The sequence below is a fragment of the Aptenodytes forsteri genome, unplaced genomic scaffold, assembly GCF_000699145.1.
Source record: "Aptenodytes forsteri isolate BGI_AS27 unplaced genomic scaffold, ASM69914v1 Scaffold6, whole genome shotgun sequence".
Taxonomy (NCBI): domain Eukaryota; kingdom Metazoa; phylum Chordata; class Aves; order Sphenisciformes; family Spheniscidae; genus Aptenodytes; species Aptenodytes forsteri.
Window position 1 is genome coordinate 2,099,090 of NW_008795709.1, and position 13,664 is coordinate 2,112,753.

At 39.8% G+C, this 13,664-nt stretch overlaps 1 protein-coding gene across 1 annotated transcript in view; it reads right to left on the reverse strand.

Annotated features, from left to right (window-relative positions):
- Positions 1 to 2,777: 2,777 nt before the first annotated feature.
- DCHS2 (dachsous cadherin-related 2) overlaps positions 2,778 to 13,664 on the reverse strand; it is a 78,119-nt gene continuing 67,232 nt past the window's right edge. Inside the window, exons 17-20 of the mRNA XM_019473141.1 lie at positions 11,669 to 11,799; positions 9,868 to 10,154; positions 6,891 to 7,029; positions 2,778 to 5,407 (exon numbers count right to left, since the gene is read on the reverse strand). Coding sequence (XP_019328686.1) covers positions 2,778 to 5,407; positions 6,891 to 7,029; positions 9,868 to 10,154; positions 11,669 to 11,799 — 3,187 coding nt within the window. The remainder of the gene's footprint in view (positions 5,408 to 6,890; positions 7,030 to 9,867; positions 10,155 to 11,668; positions 11,800 to 13,664) is intronic.

Genomic DNA, 13,664 nt, shown 5'->3' on the forward strand with positions numbered 1-13,664 from the left:
ATTACTACTGGTAGATGGAATTTTGATATCCATTTGGTAGTGATTTACACCAGTGTTTTCAAGGCTGCCAACAAGCAAATCCAGAAGGCAGGCAGCCAAAATTCCAGAAGAGACAACTGTCTTTTATTTTATAGCTTATGCATTTTGAGCTTAATGTGATTTTCCACTAACAAGTTCTGTACCTTCTCCAAAGTGCTAAAACTGGTGTGCAGAATTGCAAAGTAACACAGCCTCTTCGAGGCAAGCTAATATTAAACTCATGGTAAATTATAGAAGTTACACTGTTTACTTAGGGAAAAAAACAATAAGGTTAAAAGAACTACACATGATTTATTGCAGACACTTGTTTCAACGGTTGCATTTTTAAGCTTGACTAACAATATATCAGCTAAGTGTTGTTTCCCATTTGATACAGAATGAGCAAATATGTAAGAAACAAGGAAAAGATTGCTGTAACACAAGAGGAGCACAAAGTATGCATTGGTTATTTCGTGCAAGTCATCTAATCTTTTCAGAAAGACATCGAAAACAAGCTGCATTTGAAGGAGCAAAAAGGGCAAAAACAGAAACAGGGTTTTTTCACTTCTCAAGCAGAACTATAGGAAGTGGGCACACATTAGCATGGTGAGGTCCAAATCTTGTGCTAAATATGATGACTGAATGCTTTCTAATGATTTCTAATGCTAATAGTATTCCATTTGCAACAGCAATATTAGTGAAGAAAAAGCTACTCATCCATTAGCCTAGACTCTATACATGAAATGAGGCCCTAGCTACCACTTCATATCCATCAATGTGAAAGATAAACACAGTTTTGCTGTGTAAAGCATTTATTCTTCCACCGATCACCCATTGGAAAGATGACCCCTATCAGGACAGCATGTCCTCATTGCTCCTCAGAGCAATAGCTGCCACTTGATCATGACCACCTGAACCTGCAATCAGATTAGCTAAGTTGTTGACTATATAGAAAAGGTAGTTCTGTGTGCCACGTGTGCCTCCTGAAACTGTAACTGCACAGAACTGAACACCACAAAGAACCCCTCTCATTCTATTAGAAATTACAAGTTAAGACATATAAGTCAAAACCGAACAGGCTGTAGATAGCGTAATGTTAACAGGTGGAGAATACTACTCATTCTGAAATAATGGCCTAAACTGATACTCCATGTTCAGATATGAACTGGGAATGACTCCTCCCCTTTGCTTTCCTCTTCCTGGCACAGCTTTTTGTCTGACTATAAAACTTATCATCCTGTCTCCTTTCTTAGTAACATTTGTCTATCCTGATGAATTCCTAAGCTATGTCTCATTTCATACTCCATGGCAGTACAAAGAACAAATGCCAGCTTTAAAAGAAGCACTCTTGCACAGCAGCATGGATCCTCTTGCATGGTAGTACAGTGCAGGTGTAGCCTTAGAAACAGGATCTTATTCAAAGCAGGTTATGAGCCCACAGGCTGCAAATCTTGACGTGCATGACTGCGGAAACGACAAAAGCCACTGCTCACGTGATGCTGATCCCACAAGATCACTCAGTCTAAATGCACTGTATGCCTTTCCTCCACCTGTTACGACCTGTACAATATATACCTCTGTACACATCCAACTTGTAACAAATTCTCCGGCACCAATTAGACCCTTCCCCATAGCCAAGTTTTAATACACATGATGCAAAAGACTTTTAAATACACACTGAAGAGAAACCAGAGTTACTCTAGATGTATTTTCTGTGTATTTTATTGATCTGATACAATATACAAGCATACACAGCACTATAGGCATGCGTATGTGTCTGGATATACATACATACACAAAATGCCATATGTATGATACATACAACAAACAAGGCCAGATTATCTGGTCTTGCAGAGATATGCCCAGCACAGGACCAAAGACCAGGGTGGAGGCATACAAGCCCTTCAGAATAGTAACACTGTCCATCCCTACAGCCCTACAGCTGCCTGGGGACCAGGACAGCTTCTGTAATAGGACAGAAAGACAATAGGTATCTGTTTTAGATGTAGTAATAGAGAAGATGGTTGCTTTTATCTTACCACTAGTTATTCTGTTTTCCAACAGTGATCTGTTATTACTCAGATAATCATGACTCGCTGGCTTTACACCAGGAGAGAAACAAAAGGTGCACAGAAACTGCTACATGGGATTCCACAGCATAAAGATAGCTAATAAAGCCCGTCGGGGAGCCATGGCAGATGATGAAACTGCACCAGGCCCAACAGGTTGTTGGGACCCAGGGGCTGAGATGTGGGAAGTCTGGGCAAACACTCGAGAAAGAGCTCAACAGGAATCTTTGCTTTATTCTTTGGCCACCCCCAAACCTGTTGTACTTACACATCCCTCTAGTACCCTCTTCTAATACCACCACAGAAGTGGTCAGAACCCACCAGCATGCTAATAAAGTTTTTCCACAGTAAAGAATTACTACCATTTATTTGTTATTGACATATTTTATGAAAAAAACAGTAAAATCCATCAAGTTGGTTATCAGGCAACTGGCTGTGTGATTTACATAGGAAACCATAGTTGTTGGGAGCTGAAAGAAGAGAAGCCTCATGGCCTCACAGTGTATTCTGGGAAGAACAAAATGGATAGTTACCAAGTTTGTGGCTATTTTATATTTTAACTTTTTCAGCTCATGAAAACAGAAAGAATATTGGTGATATAGCTCTGACAGGCACATTTTGCTTGTTAAACAATAACAAAATACATTTTAAGCCCTATTTTTTTACCATAAACTACTGTCAGTTAATAACCTAGACCTGAATTTCGTCCTCTGCTGCAAGTTCATGGCTTGGATCAATAAGACATGTTCCTATCATTCTCCCATCAGACATTACTGGAGAAGCAGTAGGCATCTGCATGGTAAGTAAAGAGAGAGAAGGAGAAAAACTGGGGGTCATGGTTGGTGGAGGGTATCCAAGATTATGGATAAGGGGAGAAGGAGGGTATTTTTTAAATGCTTGCCCTGATATTATATTCGGCATTCGTGGTGGCACTGTCCTTATGCCAGGCTGAGCTACTGATGTTATCAAGGGAGGAGGGAAAACAAGAGATTTCTTCTCCTTAGGGAAGCTATGAATGTGTATGTTTTCATCTTTCAGTTTTGCAATATCATTAAACACCGAGGCAAGAGGTTGAAATCTGGGTTCCCAGCTGAGCACATAATCCCAGTTATAACCACCTCCAAGATCCTCATCAGAGGTGCCAAGAATTGCAAGTGAATCATACCCAGAGTCCTGCCTATCTGACATCAAGACATATTCTCTTGTGAGGTCTGTCATTATGTCCTTCTCTTTTATTCCAATTTTCTTAAGTGTTTGAGACAGCATTTTGTTATGTGCATAGGCTGTGTCACAGGCTTCTTCTCCACCTTCTCCTTTAATGGCCTGCACGCTCTCCATGCTTTGCATGGTAGCCATGACATCTGTTTCTCCAGACTGACAGGAGAGCTGATCAGGCTCTCTTGGGATCCCTGAATCTGGCACCCGTGAGCTGCGCTCGCTCAGCACCGAGCTGGCACTCTTTCTGCAAGGATGCTCATTGATCCTTTTGATTTCCTCGTCCTCTGCAGTTTCTCCTTCAGCAGAACCGTGGCCACTGGAGTCTGAATGCCTGCAGGGGACACCATCATCCTTCCCCTCTCCAACTCCTGCTAAGCTCAGCCATTCTGCTATGGCACCCATGGGAAGCATACTGCTCTCAGTACTTTGGATTTTCTGGCAGTCTTTATCTTTGTTGGCTGAATTCACATCAGTAGCTGAGGAGGATACTGCTTCTTTTTTCACACAAGAGTTCATCAGATCTTTCCGCTTATGTCTCAGAATAAGTGCAATAAGACTGACCGCAAGCAGTAGGAACACTATCAAGGAGACTGAAACGCTAATGGTCAGGCTGTATGCTGACACTATGGGATAACTCTCAGGAGAACTGGAAACATTTACCAAAACAGTGCATACTGTGAACTTTGACTCAATTTTGGGGCTATGAGCTCTTACCAACAATTTCAGGGTGTCATCATTCCTTTTGCTGCCATTTTTCTTTCTGTGAACAGTCTGAGTCAAATAAATACTACCACTGGTTTGATTTACAGAAAAGAATGGAGAAGTTTTTAGCAGGGAGTAATGAACAACTCCGTCCAGTCCACCATCGCTGTCTGATGCTGTCACTCTGCCAAGCACCTGGCCTGCTTCGTTCTTCTCAGGGAGATTAAAGAAATACTGATCTTGTGTAAACACTGGGTCAAATTCATCTCTCCCCTCAATATCTACCTGAACTGTAATGGTGGCCAGTGAGTCACCTTTGTCTTTTGCTTGGATTATGAGACAGTACCTATTCTGACTTTCGTAGTCAAACATTTGCTTTGTATGAATATCTCCTGTCAAAGGATCAATGAAGAACATGTCATGGTCTCTAGGAGCTTCACGGTGAGCCAAACACGAAGACTGGATGGAGTAGGTAAGGCGGCCATAGGAGCCTTTATCAAAATCCAGTGCATTAACAGCACACACAAAAGAAAAGGGAGGCAGATTTTCACTGACAATGCAGCTCAGGCTGGGAAACAAAAATAGTGGGGCATAATCGTTGTCATCTAGGACGCTAACAAGAACAACAGAAAAAGCCACATTTTTTACATCAGCTCCTCCATCTGTGGCTTGGATGATCAAATTGAATTTCATGGTATCCTCATAATCCAGCGTTTTCATCAAATCCACTGATCCCGTTTTCTCATCCAAGCGAAAATGTCCCCTGTCATTTCCAGAGATCATAGCGTAAGTGATCTCTGCGTTAGTGCCTGCATCACAGTCATTTGCTGAAACTTCAGTGATGTGACTACCTACAGGGATGCTTTCTTTGACATGAATACGGTACTCCGGGCTGCTAAATACTGGAGGATTATCATTAGCATCCAGTACAGTTATTAGCACGGTAGCGGTTGAATTCAAGGAGGGCGTTCCACGATCAGAGGCAAGGAGGACCAAACAGTGAGAAGAAGCCGTTTCCCTGTCGAGAATATTGCTCAAAACAAGATTGCCAACTAGCTTGTAGGATGTTTCTGACTCCACGACACTTGTTTCCACAGAGAATAAATTGTCAGAATTCCCATCAATAATAGAGTATTCAACATACGTGTTTTCATGTGTCCAATCATAGTCGATGGCTGAAAATGTGAGGACACTTTCTCCAACCAAGGCATCCTCGCTCACACTGACATTGTACAGCACCCTTGTGAACTGAGGGGCATAGTTATTCACATCTTCTACATGCACCTCTATGGAGGTAACTGCACTCAGAGCAGGACTGCCACTGTCCGTGGCTTCTATCAGGAGCTGGATAATGGGAATCTTTTCCAGCTGTGTCACTGGTCCTGTAGCAAACACTGAACCTGAAAGTAAAACAGAATTAATAAAGCCCCACACTCACTAAGGCAAGTAAATGTGATTCCAAAAGCTGAATCTAATCAGTCATATTTGAAAATTATTCAAATGTAATGGCTGCACACCCCAGAGTAACTCTAAGAAATCAGAGCTAATGCTGCAAAGTCTACCCACAATGATGCAGTATCAAATACACATACTGCATTTAAACTAGCAAAAATTTCTCTTCCTCATAACAGGCTGAACATGCCAACTGCAGAAAATAAAAGGCAAAATAAAGCTAAGGAAATATAGGCTCCTTATTAGACGTGTCTGTGCTGTGCAAGTTCATTACTGAAGGTCGTTAGTTCTCCCATTTTGCTTGCAATCTGGTAACAGCATTATAGGCATGTTTGTTATTTAGATAGGTTTGCCAGTAAGTTATATAAGCATGTCTCATTCAAATTGCTTATCTAAACATGGGGGTTGGACTAGATGATCTTTAAAAGTCCCTTCCATCCCAAACCATTCTGACTCTATGTTCATAAGTCATCTACTTCTACTTCACTCTTCACAGTGTACAGCTAAGCACCACAGAGACAATGCCGTGTGACAATTTTCTGACCACAGTTAAAAACAACCATTAGCCAAAGATAAAGACAGGTTGGTGAATAGAGTAACAAATGGGTAAAACAGCAAACAGCTTTAACTGGGTAAGAGATTCGTATTTTCAGTGTTTGTAGTTACCATCACCAAACACACACTGCATTCAAAAATTCACCTCATGTAAACACCTGGAAACTGCAAGTAAGTGGTAAGAACTTGCTCACTGAACAATAGTTGCATATCATTTTTGCAGTATCTAGTAATCTGTGAAGCTGATATTACCAAAACCAGTACGTACACATGCATACAGAGACACACACACGGAGTTTTCTACCTCCCAGACTGTCACAACGTTAGGCCAGAACATTTAAAACAGTAAGTCTCAGCTATTGAAGAAAATTACGTACTTTGGAGAGAACATTCTCAGTTTAGAAAACTTTTAAATTCCATTTAGGATTATAGGATAACATAAGCTCTCTAAAGAAGTAATCTTAAAAACATACTGCCCAAGCTGTAGAGAAGCTCCATTATGATAGGTTCAACTTATACTGAAAAATAGTAAGTATGAGCTTAAATTGACTGAAACCTAATGCATGAGCTGAAATGTCATGAAACAATGCAAAACGTACAGCAACTTTTCTATTAAATCACGTCAGAGGAATGGCACCTATAGGATGTTGTAACTAGCTGCCTCGTGCACAGTTCAGGGACAAACTGAGAACTCTGGTCTTTGATGCTATCAGTTCTTCAGCGATAATGGCAGATTTAGCCAAAACATATGGTGGACTTCAGTCACCAAAGATTTCCAGAACTCAAGTGATCACTGGCAACAGGTGCGGAAGTGCAATATGACTCTTCAATTTACACTGAAAAAGCCGAAATAATAAACCATGCTTACAGACTCACCATTCTTACGATCAATGGCAAATCCCTCAGAGGAAGAGAGGATTTTGTAGGAAATCATTCCATTATGCTCCGAATCTCTATCCACAGCAGAGACTGTCAGAACAGTGGCATCCATAGAAATGAGCTCTGGCAAGCTCACCTGACATATAAAGCAAAATTACAGTTTTGATAGAGCTTAATAAAAGATTTTTAACAAAAAACCCATTTTCCTTCATTTGATCTTATTAGAAAAAACCAAACACGGTTCCCAGCTTTGGAAAAAGTTTCACCTACCCATTTTCTTCTGGGACAAAACTATAAAGAGTTGAGATATTGAAAACGATGCATACAATACAGCCAATATTTATACTAAACTTTAAGCAGTAGTAAAATCCATCTAGTTCTAGTTCATTATGACAATGAGTTCAGTGAATCACTGAATCTCTTTTTTCAATAGTACACTAACGGAAGGATACTTACAACTGCAACTAAAATAGGCTTTTCTCCCTGCTTTCAGAAACACCTTGATTTTTGTACATGGAATACAGTCTGCAGTCCCCATCTGGAGTATATGATTGACCATTAAAAAAACTAACACAGGTACCCTAAAAATTCCAGCACCAGAGCACTTAATCATCACTGGATTATTCCTAGAATTTACTTTTCCAAAACGCTCCCTTTTTTCTTCATATAATCTAGGAAACCAAGAAAGTCCTTTCCTTTAAGAGCTTCCATTATTTGAAGTCCAGATACAGTATTTTTGTGACCAAAGTTTCCTTCCACCTTAAAAATCCAATTTCAAATGAACAGTATGATACAGCAGCTACCTTTGTCATAACTTCAAGTGTTAGTTTAAATCATTTTAACAGAGGGATTATATGTATATAATACACATATATATATATGAAACTATATATGAAAAGTATAAATATGAGAACACTTGAAAGGACAATAAAAGAGTAAAAATTACAGGATGATGAATAGGGAATTATACGTATCATTGACCGAAAAGAAGCAGTGTATCTTACTGTCCAAGCAACACATCAAAACATCAGGATTGTGGAGAGGGCTCAGCTGTTTACATTAGCATACTCAATAGAGCTATGCTGATTTGCATCAGTTAATAACCCTGTCTGTAATGTCTGCTCTGATCTACAAAAAAATTCCTAGCACTTGCACAAGCAAGTACTTGCCTAAACTATTCTCCAAAATCAAACACATACGAGGGTTGAGGAAAACTTAAGGCAAGGTCTAAAAATCACTTGAGTATTAATAGTGCATTTCTTTTTTTCAGAATTTAAACTTATGAGTTTAAGTGGGTAATTTACACAAATCCTGACAACTCAGGCACCTGAAAGTTTCACAGGTGCCTACAGTCTGTCCCATAGTTATCTAAGTGACTAAATTGTTGTGCCTGCACACGCTCAGAGGTTGTTACTAAGCCAAATGTTTAGACTTATTTCTTGACTAAATCTGTCTGAGATTTATAAATGAAGCATTATTAAATCCAAGCCTTCTGTGATGCCTCATATTTTTGGCTCTGAGCACCTCCACCACACACAAAAAGCACCAAGTCAAGCAAACAGCTCAGTTCACAGGATTGCAGAATGGCTGAGGCTGGCAGGCACCTCCACAGGTCATCTTGTCCAACCCTTGCTCAGAGCAGGGTCACCTAGAGCAGGGTGCCCATGACTGTGTATAGCTGAGTTTTTAATATCTCCAGGGATAGAGACTCCACAACTGCTCTGGGCAACTTGTGCCAGTACTCGGTCACTGTTAGAGTTTTAAAAAAAAGTTTTTCCTGATGTTTAAACAGAATTTCCTGTATTTCTGTTTGTGCCCACTGCCTCTTGCCCTGTCACTGGACACCACAGAGGAGAGTCTGGCTCTGTCTTCTCTACTTGCCCCACCAGTATTTACAGACATTGGTAAGATCCTCCCTGAGCCTTCTCTTCTCCAGGCTAAATGATCCATGCTCTAGGCTTTCTTGGGCCTCAGCCCAAGCCCAACAGCCTAGACCCACACAAGCAAGTCCTAAGGAAACAACTCCTCTGGCAGCCTCACCTTTCGTGTGGCAGCCTTATTGCAGCCTAACTTCACCTGGAGCTCCAGGCTTTGTCTCTTTCCCATCCCTAATCCTAACTCCAAGCCATTACATGTGCTGAGCCTTAGCCCAAGCCCCTCAGCCTCAGGGCTGATGAAGTCAGGGCAAAACTCTTTTAGCAGCTTACCCTTGAGAGCCTTATATGATACATGCTCCAATTCCTTTAACCATCTCAGTGGCCCATAGTTGTCCATAGTCACTAAAACAGCTTTGTTTTAAAACACTGTTGGACAACTTGACTTCTACAACACTCTAGCAGTTCAAATGCTTGTCCAGAAGTCCAAAAGCTGAGCTCTGTACCCTCCTCAGTCTAGTAGAGGATGTTGGGGAGGTCAAAACTCATATCCCTCACTCCCTAGATGAGAACCATTGTTGTAAGGCAGGGTTACACATTACAAACCATATGTGCATAACCTACCACAGGGGCATTTGCTACACCTCTGTGGAGCCATGTAACTGCAAGTGAAGAAATTCATGCCATAGTAATGGGCCCAGAATAAATGTACCAACTTGTTTACCATCCTCTCAGAAGAAGGAAGTTCTGAACACTGGACCCTGCTCCCCAAACTGGTTTGGATTATATCCAGTAACTCCTAGTGATGAATGCATGGTGTATGGAGTATGGCTAGCATTCACACCACTTTCCTTCTGAAGTCAGAAACCACAAACATGAAAACTAAACAATTCCCTCAGTCTTTTTAGCAGAATTCCTAGGAAGGGGCTGGGGTTTCCCAGAAGAGCTCTGCTGTGTTTCTGCTCAGTAATAGTTTGCAGAGACCTTCCTTCTCAGTGTTCAAATGCATTTTTAAGACAAATATAAACAAGCACTCCTACTATTTATCTTCATATATGGAAAGACTTCACATGTTTGTTGTCCATTTGCCATGTTCCCACCTGATATGAATCCTGAGTAAACACTGGTGGGTTATCATTGATGTCCAAAACAAGGATGGTGAGTTCTGCTTCTGTTTGATGTACAGAATCTGAAACTATGAGTCTCAGCTTATACACAGCAGTTTCTTCAAAATCTAATGGTTCCACCACTGTGACTACACCAGTGTGTTGATCGATGGCAAATTTCATTCCAGGACTATTATCATAAATAAAACCAAACTGAAGTGCTGGCCTGGAGTCCGCATCACTTGCTGACACCTGAGTCACTATAAAACCAGGCAGGGCATCTGAAACAATAATTTTCAGAATAAGTCATAGCTAAAAGATGATGTTACAATTTCTGAAGATTTTGCCAATTTTGTAATATTGAATCTTAGATATATGTAATCTTTCTGTATTAGCTTTTGGTGTATTTTGACTTTGTGTTTTAGAATAAGAGCAATATCCAGAAATGCTATGGAAACAGTACTGGATTTCTTCAAATGCATCTGCTTTATCCCAATTTTAATTTGGGTTTTCTTTAGACTTTCCCAGATTCAGTGTAGCCATAACTGTTTCTTCACCAGCAACAGGAACTTCCATGGTTTTCCACATGCATTTAGGTGACATGAATTTATTGAACAGTGTCAAACTTCCACAACAGTATTTAACTGAGGCATCAGAGTCCCCTGGTCTTTGTAGAGCCAGCAACTGCAATTCTGAAGCTTGTCCAGAGGAGGAGAAAAGCCACTAGAGAGACACGAGACATGCAGCCAGACCTACGTGGCACAAAAGTCTTAAGAGCTCAAGGTGTATTCCTATGAGATTGAGGAACTGGATACAGACAGCTTTTGTCATGTGCCAAATTGACAGTACCAGGGATTTCAAACTGAACCTATCAGTGATCATCTAACAAAGCCTGGAGCTAACAGAAAGTAAACCATTCCCCATTTGCATGCCTGGGGCATTAGCCTCAAACATGCGGTGTGATGTCCTAAAGCAAATGTTCTTAAACAGAATACAAAAACCTAAATAAGTAGCCAGTAGTTTACAGCTGCTGTGCATCCATGACTCCCGTACTTGTCATTACCAGTGGGAGCTAAATTTAGGAAAGGCTAAAAAAATATCACTGGAAACACAGCCTTGATATCTTTTGTTAACAGGAGTACTGGAATTTCAGCACCTAAATCTTTATAAATGTTCGGCTGTATATCTTAATGCATCACATATATGATGCCTGTATTCGAAAATGCTGGGCTTAAGATTCAAGGTCTGCAATGTTGAGCTTATGTCACACAATATACCAGATGTATGCTGGGATTAGAACTCAGGAGGTCCTGGGTCCTCCTCTTCATGATCATCTACTGGATCAAGCTATAGAGCATTTTAAAGCTTCATTCAAATTTACAGAAATTATTTCTTTCATCACAATGAAGTTAAAAATGTCTCATTTCTAGCAATGCTTTTTTAACTTTTAACACCAAGTATTTTTATTGGAGAAAAGCAGAAATTGAAGACATCTGAAGAATATGACACTGCAGTCCAAAATGAACAGATTACAGATGTATTTCTGTAGAGTTTGTTTTCCTCTTTCTGAATTGCCTACGGTTTTGCTCCAAACTATTCTTAAACACAATGTCTAAAGATTAAGAATAATGCCCCTGAGAACAAAAGCAGATCACAATTTACTTTGATATTTCAGTATTAATATGATCCATTATCCTTTTTACTAGAGTCGCTTGGTTACACAAATCACCAAAAGCACTATTGTTGTTTGACAAATCCCAGTCTTAATAAAACTTAGCTGTACCATCACACTTACTTTCTGGGACCTCCACTTCACCTAGTGGTTGGACAACTGGAGCGTTGTCATTAACATCTAACACTTGTATCTTCACAATACTTGTAGCAGAAAGTCTGGGGTTTCCTTTATCAGCAGCTTGTACAACCAACCTACAATTAAAGGAAGCAATAATTGTCACTACTGGTCAGAAATCGCAGAATTATCCACCAATGTTATAAGCAGGGGAAGAATTACAAATGAAAAGATTAGCCCTTTCTGCTCCTCCTTGCAACTCTTAAATTCCATCTTTCTTTCTGTAATGTTGGCTGTCTGGAGTTTTATTTTTTGTGTCTTGCAGGAAAAATGTCCAGGAGAATCTAGGTGGCAAAAACGTAACAAAATCATACAAAGAAAAGGAAGTATTCATTTGTATTCATTTCACCCAATTTCATACCAAATGTAGGTGGTTAAACAAGCTAGCAAGACTCTTTCAAATAAGACACCTTTCTCCAGTTTGTAATTCAGAGCATGAATTAAAACCTAAGTACTAAATTGTCCTTTGGAGGAACCTGCCTCTCCTCATTCTTTACAAAGGGACAACAGGAATGTGAAAATTGGGTAATATGAAAACATCCTAAGTAATATTCAGCCAAAATGTCTGCAGAGATAAAATAGGCCCCCTATTATATTATAAATGTAAGTGATAAAGTGAAAAACCTGAATACATGCACCATTTGACAGTAGCAAAGATCCCATTGATTTTAGTGGGACCAGAATCTCATTGTCAGATTAAGAGAGTTTGCCTGTACGCTTGCATTTTACACCTGCAGAAGGATGGGTAGTAGATTCTGTTAACAACCTTTTGATTTCCACAAACAATGTAGCAAAGAAAATGGTAAGCAACGACCTGATAAACATGGATAAGAGGATGTTTACTCTCTGTGGGAACTAGCTTCTGAACAATAAAGATCAAATGTTTATAGTAAGCAAAGATTATTTGGAAGACTTCACCCCTCCCCAGTATTAAAAATTATCCAGAAGGGAATTCAAAATTAATCTAACTCAACAGGTGCTCTAAAAAAAGGAACAGACAAAAAAAAGAAAACATCGAGGTATGCAAAAGGATATACAAGTCAGAGCCTGGCACCTCAATTAAATGTTTTGTGTACTAACAGTTTGCATGTCGCATCATATTTTCTGGGTCTCCCCACAGATCTTCCGAATGCTTTATTTCTCCCTCTTTCTTCTAAGTCACAGTTTCTGTTTAAAGTGTCAAATAGATACTACTTCCTAAATGTTCACGTGACAATATGGAATACCAAGGCTGTAAGTCAAGCTGTGGATTGTAGCACTTCCATTCCTGAACCGCACCAGCTCTGGTCTGGGTGTCCTTGTGGTTTCTGACGCCGACAGAACATATAATTTGAATTGCAGGCTAGTATTCAATTGGTGACCATGTATAATTCCATATAGAAAGTGTATTTTTTCTAGAATGAATATTGGTAAGGTATACATATGGAAATATTTTACTAAAAATAATCACTTTCTAAAGTTTCAGGAAAAAACTCTCATAAAAACATCTCAGCCAAGGCATTAAAATCAAGGTTCTGTCAACACTTTCATTATAACTCCTATTATAAGGGACTTAAAACTTCTGGGGATGACAATGTTCAATTTAGATAAAATAAACAACTCCGTGCAAATTTGAAAGAACCAATGGTAACATTTTGAAATTAAACAGGAAAACAGTTTTGAAAGCTTCTTTTGCTATTCACTTTTCACCTAACAATGTACACATTAATAACATTAATAAAGAGAAGGAATATGAAGCTTCAGATTCCTCGATGTCCTGGTTTCAGCTGGGATAGAGTTAATTTTCTTTCCAGTAGCTGGTACAGTGCTGTGTGTTGGATTTAGGATGAGAATAATGTTGATAACACACCGATGTTTTAGTTGTTGCTAAGCAGTGCTCACACTAGTCAAGGACTTTTCAGCTTCTCATGCCCTGCCAGCGAGAAGCTGGGAGGGGGCACAG